General features: G+C 34.9%; 1 protein-coding gene across 2 annotated transcripts in view; it reads right to left on the bottom strand.

Moving 5' to 3' along the window:
* Positions 1-11,927: 11,927 nt before the first annotated feature.
* Positions 11,928-18,793, bottom strand: part of LOC136874708 (uncharacterized) — a 100,009-nt gene continuing 93,143 nt past the window's right edge. For both annotated transcript variants that reach the window (XM_068227753.1, XM_067148358.1), the window contains exon 6: positions 11,928-12,028. In XM_068227753.1, coding sequence (XP_068083854.1) covers positions 12,001-12,028 — 28 coding nt within the window. In that variant the 3' untranslated portion in view covers positions 11,928-12,000. The remainder of the gene's footprint in view (positions 12,029-18,793) is intronic.

Genomic DNA, 18,793 nt, shown 5'->3' with positions numbered 1-18,793 from the left:
CTGACAGGTAAACCATCTGCTACATTACACAGGACTGCAAGACCAGATCCTATAACGGTGACTTCACCGGCTTCTTGATGGCAACTAATGATGTCATAAAATATGTCATCAGTTTAGATACCATAGTGTGGCATTTATTATGTAAAACGTACTGTTAATATTACATGCATAACTGCAATGTCTAGCCATCAAATAAATAAATAAATGAGTTTGCTATTTGTTGCTTTCATGCATTCATTTAATATGCAATACCAATGAATTCATTCTTTTTGGGTTAAGTATTTTCCTAAAATTCATTACTTTTTATAATAAATATGAGTGTTGAAAGCCCTATTCTTTTATTCAAGTAGTTACCATTTCTTTTGTATCCTGTCAATCATTTGATGAATTGAATACAATGAATGCACCCCACTGAGATAAAGAACTAGTGAGTACCTACACACGACGCCAAGGTCAAGACCAAGAATCAGCAAATTAATGGTGCAGAAAATTTGTGGCGCCCAAAGTTAGGCTTAAGTCACAGTATATAAAATAGCAACCATTGTTGAGATTTAAGTTACACTAAGACACACGGAGTGACCAGAAATCATGTAATTGAACTTTGAAGACTTAACACGTTGAGTGCAAGACCGAAGTTGATAGGATTGCCGCCTAGTGCCGTGAGTTAATAACACTGAGTTACTCACTGGTGCTAAAACGTTCACAGGCTTAACCAAGCAAATGATCGCTGAAATGAGGGATGTATTTATATATTTATGATATATTAGGTTGGCTTATTATGTATATTAGGTAAAATATTGCGACCCCATATGGGGTCATACAGCCATTACAAATTGTACTTGTACATGCGCCCCCGTATGTGGTTGCACTTATAAACTAGTTACTGTCCTGACGCTCGGTCATACTTACCTTTTACTTTGCAGGGATGCGTACAATCCCCAATTTTAGGTCAGGAAATGTTTGTAAATGACGATTTTCCGATTTCAGGTTAGGAAATTTATGTATAAAATATAGTTATATAAAGTGGTGAAAATCATATGAAAAAGTATAATATTTTGTTTGTATATATTTTAATTTGAGTAAGAGAACCTAGCAGCAATGACTATGCAACATGGGAAACCAGTGAATATATAGTTGAAGACGGTCATAATTGTTGCAAGAGCTGGCTTGGAAACTGGGAGTACAGTGAGGAAATATATGCTGATCAATGTGGATGAACGTGCAAGATCGCTATTTGCTCGATATATCACCCAGACTATCTGCACTAAGTCTTCTACTGATCAATTTACTCATATCCACTTAAACAAATAAGGGAAGTCACAGCATTGCACACTTACATAAACAATCCGTTCGCGAGATAGACATTGATTTTGTCACCCTACAAAGCACTCTTGACGTAATTATATCGGGTGGCGCCAAGATAGGAATTGAGGAATGGAAGGTGGATTATGCACGTACTTAAGCAGACGACAAGCAGATGGCAGGAAGAGACTTTATACAGCTTCAAAACAGATACATACTGAGCACCCAAATGGGTTCGCACAGTTCTCAATTTAGAACGAACGTATGACCCCACATGGGGACGTGAAGTTAAAAAACTTGACTACTCTCACGTACCCAAATGGTGTCACCTGGCACTCAATGTGTTAAGTCACACTGAAACATAATTAAGTCACATTGTAACTTGAATAAAGGTATAAATAAAAATAATAAAACTGAGCAATGAGAGTAAAAAAAATATTGAAAACTTGATTATGATCGATATCAGGAAAGCAAACAGGTTTTGGAATTATGAAGCTCAAGTCACATTAACATTTTTGAGTGTCAAAATGAAAGGCATAGCTAAATTCTCTCTCTCTCTCTCTCTCTCTCTCTCTCCAGTCGTTCCACTCATGACTGAGTATCGTGACCCAAGGACTTTGTTGTTTCTGTTATAAGCCTGATACCATTCTGTACGTACTTGCGTTTTCCATAGTTAAATTAAACTCATTAAAATCATCCAGTGCTGACTCCACACTTCTTCTTCTTCTTCTTCTTCTTAACAACATTGACCCCAACATCAAATTTACCCTCGAATATGAGCATAACAAAACCATTCATTTTCTTGACTTAAATATTACCAGATATCCTTATTTTTTAACTTACAAAATTTTCAGAAAACCAACTCAAACAGCAACCTCTATCCAGCAAGATTCTATACACCTGCAAGTACATAAACAAGTTTCCTAAAACACCCAATTTTTCGAACATTTAACACTCCAACGTCTAAAACATATTTAAATAATGAATTAAACACCATTGCAAGATTAAACAGCCTTAACAATTCTTTCTTAAACCATATTAATAATAAATTCAAACACCGCCCCAAAACCACATTAACAAAAGACAAAACCAAACCCACTGCATTTTTAACTTTTACTTTCTCGCAAAACGCTTATAAAATCACCAACATTGTTAAAAAACATAACATGAAAATATCTTTTAGAAACAATAACAGATATGTTGATATATAACAAATCCCTAATTAAATTAATAAATCTAATGTTTTTTTCTAAATCTGGTGTGTATAGATTCCAATGCAATAACTGTGGCTCTTTGTATATTGGACAGACAGGATGTAACTTTAATATCAGATACTCAGAACACATCAATGCCATAAAATACAACAGATTCTCTGCAATAGGACAACACATATAAGACGCTAATCATAATTTCACCAGTATTGATAAAGACATAAAAATACTTACAGTTATTAACAAGGGCCTCCTTCTTAAACACTACTCAAAATTGTTTTACTCGTCTTGAAAAATATTTGAACCCCAATTTGAATTTAAATGACATTTGTGAAAACCTAATATTTTATTTGAGTTCTGCTTTTTCAAAAATGGTAAATTTACAAACCCAAATTCAATATTCCAGTCCTTACATAGTTCCCAACATTTTCCACTTCCTATAACCCCCCCTCCTGATCCACCTCGAACTACATCACCTCCTCATTTATTTTCGTATTCGTCCCTTTATTTTATTTATTTTTCTGCTTCAACTTTTTTCTTTCCTCAATACATTTCTCTTATTTCATTCTCCCATTTGAATTACATTTTCTAACATCTTTATGATTTTGACCACTCTAACTTTCAAATTTATATTTTACGCTAGTCTAAGTTCGATCTCAACTCTTACCTTCAAATATATCTCACGCTATGTCATTATGCTTTTAAGAATTTTTTTCTCTTCATAATTGTTTTTTTCATATGTTTTAATAACTTCATTGATCTAACTTATGAAACGTTTGGAAGCACAGTGCCGATCTACTCTTCAAGAACTTGCTCCGTAATAGATTTATATATTTGATCTGTAACTTTCTTCATAATTTATGGATATTTCAACAAGCAGTGCTAATACCTAAAATTATACAGTGCCTTATGGACTGCAGCTGAACTCTTCAAGAATTTACTGCATGCTAAATTTAGATACAAATTTGATTCTGAACTTCTTCACACACGGTGCTCTCTAACATATCTAACTTAAGAGACTTCTAGAAGCACAGTGCTGATCTACTCTTCGAGAACTTGTTCAGTAGTACATTTGCGTGTTTGATAGATGACTTCTCCATAATTTTTGGATCTATCGACGGGCAGTGCTATTCCCTAAAATTATACAGTGTCTCATAAACTGCCCTTGAACTCTTCAAGAATTTGGATACATATTTTGATTATGGACTTCTTCCCATACAGTGCTCTCTAACGCTTATGTCTTACTAATGTTCACGACTGACACGCAGTATGCCTAAAATTGTACAGTGCCCTATAAACTGCAGCTGATAAATATGAGTGTTATCGTGCTTCATAAACTGCATCTGACAGTATCACCTAAACTTCATATATTTTTAACTGTGCATCTTTCAGGACACAGTACTCCCTAAAGATTTTAGTGCTTCACTATCAGCAACCTACAGAATTCTTTATACTTTGCAAGTAATTTATCTGTGCATTGTTTTGTACCTTTTTGCGACCGGCTGATGATGACCAAAAATACTGGTCGAAACCGGTAGCTATTTTTAATTAAACAGGAATGTAAACTTGCATTTCTTATTGTAATAGTATAGAAAGATTGAACCAGTTTATACTATCCTTTACCTTATTAGTGAACTCACTTCAATACGGAACAATATGAAATTCTTATCTCTTGACATTTCACTAAGTTGACTGTAAAATATGGCTTCAATCTTAACAAACAATCTGAACTTAGGTCGTTCATGAGATTCTTAACTAATTTATTTAATTAAGTTAATTTTTGTTTAACTGCTCAAGCCGGTTGAACATGTACATGTACAGACTTACGAAACATAAGCCAGGAGATGTTTGACGTAAACTTGTACGGACTAGGCTGGCAATGTTTTACATGTAGAGCTGTGTATCATTTGTTGGATGGCAAGGTGAACTTTAGCATGGATCACAGCACAGGGTATCATTTTATGCACGGAAGTATCTTCTACCATAATGCGGTATTGTGTTGGCGCAAACAAAAGTTTGTTTCATCTACGTCGATTGTTGTACACAATGGAAGATAGGAAACTTAAAAGGGTCCACCTTTTCAATACAAATAAATGTTATAGTTTATTTACAACATATATTTACACTTGGAACTATTTTTGATGCTGTTTGGCGTCATCTTCAGCCAAAATGTGGGAAATAGGCATAGCATGTAGACATTTATATTATACAAGGTGTTACATCAGTGCGATTAAAAGAGAGAATATGAAGGCGTGAAGTACAATGTCAGTTTCAAAATGGTCATGAAGGGCGAGTCCAAATTGTATAAACATGAGATAACATAAACACATAAACAAAAAACATATATACATATAAACTGTAACAAAACCATGCGGAAGTACGAGATGATTGGCATTGGAGATTCAAATTATTTCAGACACTCTTCCTGCCGCGAGTGTAGTACAAAACATAGATTAGGTTTCAATAAACACAATCGTCTCAAAAATGCACATAACATTTTAAAAATATTTGGGTTGAGATGAAATTTGGCAGTTAGGGATTGAAATCACTTATTCAATAAGTGTCAATTCAAAAAAAAACTGTGAAGGGCGAGACAGAAATTGCACAAGCATGAGTTTGGACTCGATAAATGCAAAAAACACATGTAACACACTCAGAAATGTAGGTTCTTGATGGATTTGGCATAAAAGGTCTCCGTTCAATCATTCATTGAATGGCACTGGTGCGAGTGTAGTTCAAATGCGCGTGAGGATTTAACAGCCTCCTAGAATTGCACGTAACATCTGAACTCATGGTGCGAGATAACTTGGCAGTGAAGGTTCGAATTGTAGATATTCAGTAATGCCATTTCGAAACAGTCCATGAAGGATGAAACAAAAGCTATAATTCATATGAGTTAGGACTCATTAAATAATACTTTCAAATACAAATAACATATTCAAGTTTCCGTAGTACAAGGTGAAATTGGCAGTTAAAGAATTAAAATTTGTAGATATTTCTTCGTCAGGTGCCATATAGGTCAAGCGCAGTGTAAGTATGAGACAGGGCTCAATATATCCAAACTTGTACAAATGCATATAACATATCTGAATCCAAGTGTGAGATGAACATGGTAGTTAAAGAATCACTTTGTTGAGGGTGTAGTAAACATATTCAGCTCGACAAGAATACAAAATTTGAATTAAGGAAGACGTTAGAGCTTAGAGGTTGACTGTGCTAATATTTGTGGTGTATATTTGCAACGTTACGTATAGGGTGGGGGCAGATTTCTATGATGATTATTGCGGGACCTAAGGCGGTAAAGCTATGGCGCGAGATGAAGAGGAACAGAACACATTGGATAGTTTAGGTCTGGGGAGCGGCCATTGTGGGATTAGGAGGGGAGAGGGAAGGAGTGGTAGGGGAGGAGGAGTGGAAGGTGGGGTGATATGGAGGGTGATGCGGTGAAAGTGTGTGGCGTGACAAAGTATTATGCATAATGTGAAAGACAGATCCGTTTTACGGAATATTAATATTTCTGAAAAATTCAATGATGAAGTCGAATAGGATCTTTGGTTTCTCTGAGATATCATTCAAGTTAAGGTTTGGATTGAAATATTGGTCTAAGTGAATATAGAGGCTTTCAGTGATGTCTAGGAAAGAACCTTTGTTTAGAATTTATGTAAAGTTGTGCTTAAATTCTTTTATATGTAAGCTGACCACGGAAAAACGATTGTGTTTTATGGCATTGACATGTTCTGGATATCTGATTTTAAAACTGCGTCCTGTTTGCCCTAGGTAAGAGCTTTTGCAGTCTTGGCAAGAAAACCTATATACACCTGATTTAGAAAAAGGACTACTTTTATTTATTGATGAGGAGTTATGTAAGATCTCTATGCTTCTATTGTTAGTACGAAAGGCTATTTTAAGGTTGTGTGTTTTAAGAACATTAGTGACGTTGTAAATTTCTTTATTAAAGGTGAATGTAGAAAACATGGCAGTGCTAGAATTGTCTTTTATTAGGGTGTTTTTTGGGTGGTGTCTGAATTTATTGATTATTCTTTCAATAAAGGTTTTACTATATCCATTAAATTTTGCTATAGAGCGAATGGTGTTCAGTTCTTTATTTAAGTTTTTTCTGGACATCGGAATCTTGAATGCTCTGTCTACTAAGCTATTATATGTAGCCGCTTTATGTGTTTGGGGATGTAGTGAGTCATTTCTTATAGTAGTGGCCGTTTGAGTGGGCTTTCTATAGATACCACAAGTGAACGAAGAGGGGTGCCTATTGATTGTTAGGTCTAGAAAGTTGATGGAGTTGTTTATCTCTGATTCTAAGGTAAATTTAATGTCATGATCAATGTTATTAAGGTTTTTGAGGGTGGATGGCGCGTCTATGGAGCGTTCATCTAGGATTATGAATGTGTCATCTATGTACCTAGCCCAGAGTTGGATATTAGCAAATTTGATGTTATTGTCGATGGCGGTGTGCTCTAGGAAATCAAGGTAGATCTCTGCTAAAATTCCTGAGGCTGGTGAACCCACAGCCAAACCATCTTGTTTGTAAATGATCTTATCAAATGTGAAATAATTACTGTTAATTAGTAATCTTAATATAGTTATAAAGTCTTAAACTTCTAGTTTACTTAGTTGGTTGTTAGCAAGCAAGTTCTTTTCGATGATCGGGAATAATGAGTTGGTTTTTATACTGGGATACATGTTGAATATAACAAAGGAGTGCATTGAATGATATGGTTGAAGTTTGAAACTGTTTAGTTTGTTCACTACTTCTACAGTGAATCCTGATGGATTTATTTGATGATAATTTATAATTTTTATTAAGAAATTGTTGGATAAATTGAGATAATTTATATAAGGGGCTTGGTCTGTAGTTTATTATGGGTCGAATCGGCACACCGGTTTTGTGGATTTCGGGTAGTGCTTTAGCTGTTGGCAGACCTGGGTTCATAGTGATTAACTTTTGTTTTTCTTGCTCAGTGAGGAGAAAAGATGTGTTTTTTAGAATTTGTTTCAATTGCCTTTGAATTGATTGTGTTGGGTCCTTCATAACTATCGAAAAGGAGTCATTATCTAAGAAATTTTTGGTTTTTTGAATGTAATCTGTTTTATCCATAACGACTGTTGTGTTGCCTTTGTAATAATGAGTTGGTTGTCTTTGACTTTCTTTTTAAGATTGAGAATTTGTTTTCTTTCAGTAAGGGAATCTTTGTTGATTTTGGTGATTAGGGGTCACGGTGCGATTTTTTGAGAAAAAACTTTTGTTTAATTGTTTTTTTACGTCCATTCTGAGTTTGTCTTGTAGGTCATATGGCATTTTGCTGATAGCACCTTCTGATTCAACTACGAGTTTGGAGGCTGTAAGGGCCGAGTTGAAACAGGGCCAGTTGCGCTTTGGACCTTTTGAAAGAATTCTTATGTCATCCTCATCTAAGATGGTGGTGGAAAGATTAATTACTGGTGGGTGGAATTGTTGTAGAATGTCATTAGCGAGTTTATGCTTGCTGTTAAGTTTTGGAGGGGAGTTACTGTGATTTTCCTTATTTTTAAGTGCTTCAAGTTTTATCTCTAGTGTTATCTGTTTTTTGGACTAACCTATGTTTTCTACTACACTCGCGGCAGGCAACATTCAACGGAAGAGTGTCTGAAATAATTTGAATCTCCAATGCCAATCATCTCATACTTCTGCATGGTTTTGTTACAGTTTATATGTATATATGCTTTTTGTTTATGTGTTTATGTTATCTCATGTTTATACAATTTTGACTCGCCCTTCATGACCATTTTGAAACTGACATTGTACTTCACGTCTTCATATTCTCCCTTTTAATCACACTGATGTAACACCTTGTATAATATAAATGATGTTATACCTATTTCCCACATTTTGGCTGGAGATGACGCCAAACAGCGTCGAAACTAGTTCCAAGTGTAAATATATGTTGTAAATAAACTATAACATTTATTTGTATTGAAAAGGTGGACCCTTTTAAGTTTCCTATCTTCATTCTCAGTTGAATACGGACAAAAATGAAATTCTTAGATTTAAATGTTGTAAACAACACGGCTGCATCCTCGCATGGACTGTATTTATCTAATGTAGTTCTCAAACGCATATTAGGTGGAAGTAATAATGAGGATAATCTGAATCATAATTAAAGTGTTAGTGCTGATGATTATGCACAGCAGGAAATTACGTGTATAACATAATGACAGCACTAGGCGAGTTGTCCGTGCAGCTAGGGGCGCAAGGCTGTGAGCTCGCATCTGGGAGATAGTGGGTTCGAATCCCACTGTCGGCAGCCCTGAATATGGTTTTCCTGGTTTTCCAATTTCACACCAGGAAATGCCGTGGCTGCACCTTAATTAAGGCCATAGCTGCTTTCTTCCAACTCCTAGAACTTTCCTATCCCATCATCGCCATAAGACCTATCTGTATCGGTGCAATGTAATGCCACTAGCAAATTCATAGATGTTTAGGTAACATTTCTAAAAATTCAGAACCCTTAACATGAAAGGGTGCACTTCAGGAGAACAGCATCCTGTTTGAATGCTTAAGGATAACTTTTTGTTGTAGAGCAATTATATCACATATAATAGTAATATAAGTGAATGCTCACCCTAGCATTCATGGGCACCTGTTGATTCAAATTTTATTCCAACACAAAGGTGAGTAGGCATTTTTTAATTTGCATGCCACCTTTTTGTATATAAATACAACATCTGCATGATATGAACTGTGTGTCCACTTATTTTGAACAAAACCAGACAAGCTGCTTAGAAGGTATATACCAATGTTTGTGACAGCATGAAAAATTCTGATATACTTCTGAAATTTATTACTGCTGTAGGGTAAAACTTAGTCAACTTTTAACATCAGATTGAAGGATTCATTAATTACATCATGAAGTACATACTGGTACGATATCTCAATCATTCAGACTGAAGTTTGGTCTTTAAGCTTGATTGAGGGGCATATGTGACTTCATTAAATGACTGCTTATTAATTTCAGGACTTGCGCATGTGGATTGGAGGTCATACTATAATTACTTCTTTCACCTTAAAAACTAAATTTTCTTCTGTTAAAATATTATATTTAAATATCTCAATATCTGTGATTATTTTAATTACTGATGAAATTAGATTTTTTCTTGAGATTCTTTCTAACTGATTCTTGTGACGTTGAGCACACTTTGAGGCTGGGCCACCATTTTTATCATGGAGTTTATTTCAGAGATAATCAATTTTTTATTTACATGGATATAAACAAGGCCTCACAATTATTCTCAGATCTAAACGGGTTAATTGTATCAGACTATATACGGAATATTGTTCACTTTTTTGACTAATACTTTTATTTGATGAGGTATTGTTTTTCCTTTTTGCATGTTTTAATGATGGAGGATTTGATTCTTCACACTGACATTTACCGTTTTGTTGTTGTCATGTAACCATACATTTTAATTTACTCCACCTACTCTAACTTGAATCGCCGGGCTGTGTGGCTCAGATGGTTAAGGCACTGGCCTTCTAACCCCAACTTGACAGGTTCAATCCTGGCTCAGTCCGGTGATATTTGAAGGTGCTCAAATACGACAGCCTCGTGTCGGTAGGTTTACTGGCATGGAAAAGAACTCTGCGGGACTAAATTCCGGCACCTCGGCGTCTCCGAAGACCATAAAAGTAGTTAGTGGGATGTAAAGCAAATAACATTCATTCATTCTAACTTGAATCTTGAAAGATATAACTTTTTGGTTTATTACTTGTCTGCCTTCTGATTCTTACAATATATGATACATAATTTGTGGAAAAAATAAATATTGAAATCCCTTTTCATATGACGCTAACTTCACTACAAGATTGAATTATTTGCTTTATCACTTAATTGCCTGCCCACTGATATTATGATTATTTCAATATATGATATATAATTTCTGGAATTAGTTGATACTGAATTCCCATATGATACGTGCTAATTTCACTATATGACTTAATATCAATTTTGGGATTCCAGAATAATTTTGACTAATTGATTTAATTGAAGAAGCTATATATATGAAATGATTATCCATTCTTTCAAAGAATCTATTTAATAGAATTTCTGTATTTTAAACAGCTAATACTTTCAAGGAATTACTTTATCTTGTTTAATTTTGCTGATTTAACTACTTAATACTGTTTTCTTTTAATTTTTCAAGAAATTATTGTAAGTTATAAATCATTATGTAAAAGAATATAGATTTGACGTACATCATGTTTTAAAAATATGAGCAATCATCTTTAATTTTTTTCTTAGTTGTTATTTTACCTTTAATTCTAATAAGTAAAATTTATTAATATCTATAGGGTGTTCCTAATTTACTGGAGGATTTCTTGGGGAGCTGGATTTAATTTGGCAATTTCTAATCTCGTCTTTCTGGTTTTGCCAGAGTGTTGATCTATTGAATTGTTTCCACATGAGATTAATGTTACTGGTAAGAAATTTCTTCACCATAATTTCTGTAAGAATGTACACCCAATGACAACTGTTCAGCCATTTTCTCACTATTTCTATTTCAGACAATGGTTGATTATGTATATTACCTCAAATGCATTTTCCTGTGCTGGCACTGGCTCTGTTACTCTGATGTGGTTTCTTGCTTCAGAAGTATCATTTCTGGTAGAGGTTCATGATTTTCCCGTGGAAAAGAGCATATATTGGGCATGTTATTCACTCACATCTGCCAATCTAGTCACCTACGAATTAAATTGGAAATTATTTGCCAGCAGTTGAGTTCATTTCAAAATCTCACTAATGTTTAAGGAAAATGTCTATATATAGAGGATCCTTAAAGTCTAGGGGTGAAGTTCAAATGAAGAATTCCTGCCATTTGCTGCTAGCAGCAATGACACCAACAGCCACATACTATGTATTTTGAGAAAAAGCTGTTATAGGGAGCAGTGGGCCTTTAAACAATACTTATCACAAAATGCCCATGTGTGCATTACAATACCCAGTGGAAGACCTTGGAACTAAATGAAGAAAATTAGAATTTTTACTATATAGGAAGTCTCCCAAGCCATCAAAAGTATTACTTTCCAGGGGCTCTTCAGACTACATGTTTCAAAATAGGTCTCTCACTGAAATCAGTTTAATAGTTTTCTTGCGTTTTCTACAGTGTGTCAAGACCTCTAACAAAAGAATAATAACTCTTCAAAGATATTTACACAGTAGCAATGATCTGTCACATGATACCAAATATGAGGTCTTGGAACCACTTGATGGGCATATGAAAATCAGGTAAGAAAACCATCAATTTTATAAAAATTGTATATTTTAATATAACATAAGATTGGAAATTAATGTTCATCAGTGTAATATCTAAGCTATTTCTCATAAATTCCATTATCAAACAAAGGCTCATCAAATTATGTTCACTACCCTGAATGTGTTTTCCTTTGCTGGCCCTGGCTCTGCTAACTCTGAATTTGTTTCTTGTTTCAGAGAATTCATTTCCGATACAAATTCAAAATTTTCCTGTGGGGGGAAAAACATATATTAGTTATACACTCTGCACATATCTACCAATAAAGTCAATAACAAACGAGGATGGTAATTCATTATCTGACAGTATTCGATTATTTCTTCAATCCACAGGTACATGTTTAGGTAACATTTCTAAAAAATTGAGAACACTTAACATGAAAGGGTGCAGTTCAGGAGAAGAAGAACAGTATCCTATTTGAATGTTCAGGGATAACATTTTCTTGTAGAGCAATTATATCACATATAAAAGCCTTTAAAATGTCAATGTGAAATCAGCAGATATGTACATAAAAATTGATAATTTATTCTTCATTCTAAACAAAATAATTTTTAAGAATTCAGACCACAAACTCTACTTTACCCCTGTAACTTCATTTCAACCAAAAACCAGTCTCCTCCATCTCACATACTGTATTTTAAGTCCCCAGCTAAACTACTTGTTGGAACCTCGACAAATCTATAATCAACTGCGATAGAGAGCCTGAATATCACCAAGGGGATATACTAAGGAAATGAGGAGTGAATTAGTATTCCATTACTTCCCTTTCCTAGCCCGACATATTAGTCACCCACAAATGAAATTCTTTTACATCACACCCACACAGACATTCCTTACAATAACGATGACACAGAAAAGGGGCGGGACTGGCAACAAGCAGCCACAACCATCAATTAAGGTACAGAAATAAGAAACCACAGACAACCAGCTTTGAGGATGCCGACAGAAGGGTTCAACCCACTGTCTCAGGAAAGCAAGATGACAGCTATGCGATCCAAATCATGTAGCCATTTTACTAGGTTCCTATGAAATCTATACACCAAACAACCTTAAAACCAGACCTAAATGCATTACGAGGAACTACCAACAAATGGAAGAAATGATGTGGTGCTACTACAAACATGACACACCTTTGCCTACCAAAGAACTGCTGTTCAGCCTCCTCTACATTTTTCAGAATTGTGTCCTATCATCCTTTCAGATAACTCTTGAATTATTTTTACGCAGGACAAGTGGATATCAAACAGAAATCTCATTTGGGTGAAAATGTACCTTATGGGCTGGTAAACAAAACCCAGAACCTCTAGGTAACAGGAAGGATCTCTATCATAAACCCAAAAACTGGCTATGAAATTTTGATGCAGACAGTAAAAACTACAAAGTAACCAAACACTAACCTGAACACTTCAACTAACAGTAACTTACAGAGGTCATGAGACACCACCTGTTGGTCTCATGAATAGTAATGTCTTGTGACAGTATGCTTCTCTTGACAATGAAATTCTTTGAAATTATGTGAGTGTAATATCTGTTACCTACTGTGTTTCACAGACATGTTACTAACCCACCATGGGAGTATGATTTTTGTTCTTCTTGTGCCTACTTTTATGACACACTTAGGAGACCCGGAAAGCAGCCTTGACAAGGCCAATTGATAAAACATGACTTTCGGGATAGCTGAATTTGAAGTATTAAAACACCGGTCGCGTAGGAGCGCATGGCTGTGAGCTTGCATCCGGGAGATAGTAGGTTCGAATCCCACTATCGGCAGCCCTGAAGATGGCAAATACTGGGGCTGTACCTTAATTAAGGCCACGGCTGCTTCCTTCCATCTCCTAGGCCTTTCCTATCCCATCGTCGCCATAAGACCTATCTGTGTCGGTGCGATGTAAAGCCCCTAGCAAAAAAAAAAGTATTAAAACAGTGGAAGTTGATGATGATTTTTGTTGTTTAAAGAGGCCTAACAGCTAGGTCATCAGCCTGGACAGTGGAATAATGTGAATTAAATTACTCATATATCGGCAGACGTATAACAGTGGCATCTGTAACTAATTATATGCACATTTATCAATGCTAACATATACTACCTTAATTATGTAAAAGCATTTTGCTGGGAATACCTAAGATTTTTATCATTAACTTGGAATATTTTACAAGTGATGCAGTGGTGATAATTTTGTAATAACTTAATGATTAAGTATTTCTACTGAACATACTTTGATATTGCACTGGAACTATGCATATACTGATGTCGACAGCTGTCTGTGGAAAGCTGTGCTTAGACAGCTTGTTAGCCAGACACGTTGACTTGACCTTCACTTGAAATAAAGTACGTATTCTTCTGAGCTATGGAAGATTTACGAGGATATTCCGTAATTATTTTGTACAAGTTTCAGTACATATCAACAAGGATTTGTCACCATCAGAAGAGGATTTTTACCTACATCACATAATAAAGGTGCAATGTACCAATATATACAACTTCCTTGTCAACATGTGTTGTTAAACAGAGTCCAAAACCGACAGTCCACAGATGGGAAGATGTCCAACTTGAATATATCAGCTGAGGGTAGAACTGCTCCATCCAAAATGAAACCAGCAACCTATATTAAGTTGGTATTTCATCATGCCAAATATCTGTTTTGTAGATTTGTAGTTTACTTTTCTTCTTTCTTTGTGTGGTCTCACAGACAGTTAGTTGTTTCCCATTTTATGAGTAGTAGTTCATATGATATGGATTTTCTTGGGTGCATTTGTGCTAAAAGGTGATCTTCGAGAACTGAATATATTTGACCTCGAGTGATAGATTTTGTAGTTGAGTGCGAAGCATCAGTGACAGTGGGGAATCACCTAATTTTCTATATGTATTGTATTTTTGCCATCAATGAATATTTCTTGAATATTAAGTCATCTGAGAACTAATAATATTCTTGTGAATTTTCTATGAAAATATTTTTGGTCTGCTAGTGATATTCCAGTAATTTTAGGAGTTTTTCTTTGCCTCATGATAATTGAAGTTAATGTCATCTCAATGTTTCAACAGACGGCAGATAGTTGTACGTTTCTCTAAAATGACAATTAGTAAAGTTGCCAATTAAGCGTAAGGTATGAGACATATTATTTAATTCAGTGAGACATATTTTGTTATACATCTAATTTTAGACCATGTGTTTTTGTGAAATACTGTAATGAATTGCAGTTAAATGTGTAGAGTCTTCAGAAAATTAATTAACTGTGGAAATTTATTACATGATTTAAGTGTTGGAATTAGCATGCATCTGACACTTTTCTGACATGTTTGTGGAGATCTATTAAGATGATGTGACGATGAAGTAATTGATATATTGTGTGGTGGAAGATAATTTTGTCTTCTTATGTCAAGTTAACGTGGTACATAACAAAGTCTTTGAAGATTATTAAACCTGTATGTTTTGCAATTTTTTAATCATGTGTGATAAATCACCTGTAGAAATTTATAAATATCAGATTATACTGAAGTGCTTTCTAATTTTATTCACTGATGATTATCTAAATTATACTGTAGAAGTTCAAATTAATCAGTCGGTGAACTGTAATTCCCTTAAAGCAACTTTTAATACCCTAATTCTGCTAATACTTGTGACTATGTGATCATTACCATTACCTTTTATATGTGAATTACTACTAGCTTGTTGTTTAGAAGGGCCTAACATGTAGGTCATCGGCCCTATATGTGAAATAAGTGTTTATGATGAGCCTGAGATTGCTGTATGTTATCATGTTCTGTAAATACTTTACATTTCTTCTTTAGATACTTTCTAGTAGTTAGTACGTAGAATTTGTTGCAATGGCAATTTTCATAGATTATTCAGATTTATTCCAGAGTTGTAGATAGCAGTATTACTGTATTTCAGGCATGTGTGGCACATGTGCAACTTGTATGTTGATTTCTCTGTGCTGAAATTACCTACGTTGCTATTTGTTTTCAGTGTTCCTTATCCGCTCTGTTAATTATTGGTTATTTTAATATATGAGCTTGTGATATTTTTAGCTAGTCGAAGTGACAACACAATATTGATTGACTAGTTAATTAATGGGATAAACAAAGATCGTGTCTCACTACTTAATGTTTTCACAGAATTTGGACTTGACAAAAAAACAAGAAATATTCTAAAGGATAAGCTGAATGAAACGAAAGCTGAAATAAAGGTTAAGGGCAGATGTAATGATGAGTTAGAAATAAATGCAGGTGTACATCAAGGTGATGGGATCTTCCCTTTACTCTTTAACTGTGCTCTTGAAAAAGTTGTCAGAAAGTGCAGAAAAGCAGGTGCACCATGTCACGTACGAGGACCAAAAATTAAGGATCCTGATATATACTGAAGCATTTGCTGATGATATGGCATGTATTGCCAAAGGCATCTCTGATGCACAGAAAAAGATTGCTATAATGGAAGAAAAAGCAGCAAAAATAGGACTTACAAGATCATATAAAAAAACTACATTTATGACAAATGTCAAAACTGCCCCACCTGAACTTACCAATGATATGAATAAAATGACAAGAGTAAAGGAATTTAAGTATTTAGGTGAATGGAACACTGAAAATGGCAATGAAAATAAATTAGTAGCTTCAAGAATTCAGAAAATGGAAATTGCTTTTCAACATACAAAGAATGCTTATAACAAAAAATGCTGATCCTGGAACAGCAAAATTCATTATTACTCAACAGTGATCGAAACTGAAGCTTTTCATGCTTCAGAAATTCTCAATTGACATCATAAAATTATAAAAGAACAATTAGGGATTAAACAAAAGAAAGTCATGAGAAAAATCTTAGGGCCAAGAATTAAGAATGGAATACATTACATACATACATAATGAAAAATATTTTAAAATATCTAAACTTATTGATACAATGAGACTGTGATGAATTCCATATTTAAGCCATTTGGAAAAAACAAATAACAACACACTTCCTTATCAAATACACAACCTTCTGCGAATCAAAAGTACAAGATCAAAATGATATAAGCAATTTTGCAGGATAGATATCATTGGATCATGATACTGTGTTTCCAAGATGTACGAGCTCTTACCCATACTAAATACAACAGGTCTAAGATTATATGGGAAGCTGTGAAAATATGTAGGAATCCTAACAATTTAGCATGGACACTGGCTGTCAATTAAGTAATACAAGATTGCCAGCCATTAAGAAGTAACATAGGTATTTCCATTCCCTGTCCTTTCACTATTGTAATTATGTTTCGGTGTTTTCCAAATTCAAACATTCCTCATCACCAAATGTTTCCTTCCAGACTTGTATTAGTGTCATACTTTTATATATTTACACCTGTTATGCCTCTCCCCTCCCAGCCTGACTCTGATGGTACCGTTAGCTGCCATTTGGAGTGCTAGCGCTGTGCCAGGGTACAGTAAGCCATCTGGTGATGAATGAACACACCAATTCATATTATTAATGGCTAAATTCAAACCTTCATTATTGGAGAAGTCTTCCTCGAGAAGAGTCGAGGCTACCTTCTGAAGACGCACAGCAAAGTTCTCTGAGAAACGTAAAGAATTTCACCTTATTTTCTTGATATGGCATACGCCTATATCATACTAAGATTTGTCAAAGCTACAGATGCGGAACTGGGGTGCACTAATATGTCGGGTAGTTTTAGACATCACTCACTCCTGTAGTTCTTGTACCTTGGGACCCATGAAGCACAAATTTATTCTGAGAATATTGCAAATTATTTATAGAATTCTACCTTTTAGCAACTCTTGGACAACATCACATCTATGAAGAAGTAGTTAACAGTCTTTGGAATGGAATATTACTGCCATGTCACAGTTATTTGTTGAATGTAGCTCTAACAACCTTTAAAGCTTTCCAAGACACTGAGGTTCCAAAATGTTCTCATGCAGGTATCCACGTACATGCCAGGATAACTACCCACACATGCTGGGTTATTTGAGCATCACCAAATACCATTGGACCTAACCAGGATCACACTTGTCAACAACAAATGAACATGGCATTGCTTTATCCTTGTAGGTACTCAGACTGACATGTTTCCTGTGAATATTAAGAGCCACCAATGAATTGGAAGTCACACACTCCAAAGATTAAAATGGTATGAGTTGAGTGTAGAAACCAACAGGGCAAAGACAAATGATTAAAAACTCTCATTTCTTCTCCAAAACTTTCCACTGAACCTTAGGTTTCATCAGGTTTTTTGGTTTGAGATCTGCTATAGTGACAATAAACTCCCAAACTTATCTGAATACTAAAGGTTAAATTCTATTCAGTATAAAGTTATCTGGAATGACACTTACAAACGAAGAACCAGCAGTTCCTTCAAGCCATACTGGTTCCTCTTTTATCTCTATTTTGTGGTCCATTTCACACTGCATATATAGTAGTTCATAGGTGCTGAGTTTGTAAATTGCTTACAATGACCCTGCACTGAAACATATATATTATTACTGTCTAGGTAATAGTCCACAGAATAAGCAACAAGCCTGTAATTTTACATGTCCATTGATATCATGATCATAGCTAAAGGACATACAGTTTCACACAACTGTCAATATCATGATAATATGACCTCCAATTTTATAATACTGACAATATTGTGATGATGGCAACAGGACTTACAGTTTTACATGACTGTGAATATCATGATCGTAGCCACAGGATATAGATTTACATAAAAATAAAACCACAGGGATGTCACTTTTCATTTTATAAATCTCTTATTCATTGATCAGAACCAAACATCAGTGAACTTCATTAAAATCCAGTGACTAAGCCACTTGTTTATCAGAATGAACACCTGGTTCCATATCTTGGTTTGATGCAGCTGTCCACAACAATACACTATGCTAACATACTAAAACATCCGAAATATTCTTGAATATGTTTGTTTTATTTTGCCTGGAATCATTCTGCCATTCTTATCCTCTGCACTTCCATGATATTGTACTA

Source organism: Anabrus simplex, chromosome 5, assembly GCF_040414725.1.
Source record: "Anabrus simplex isolate iqAnaSimp1 chromosome 5, ASM4041472v1, whole genome shotgun sequence".
Classification (NCBI taxonomy): domain Eukaryota; kingdom Metazoa; phylum Arthropoda; class Insecta; order Orthoptera; family Tettigoniidae; genus Anabrus; species Anabrus simplex.
The sequence above is the reverse complement of the archived record's forward strand: the minus strand, read 5'-3'. Positions and strand labels throughout refer to the sequence as shown.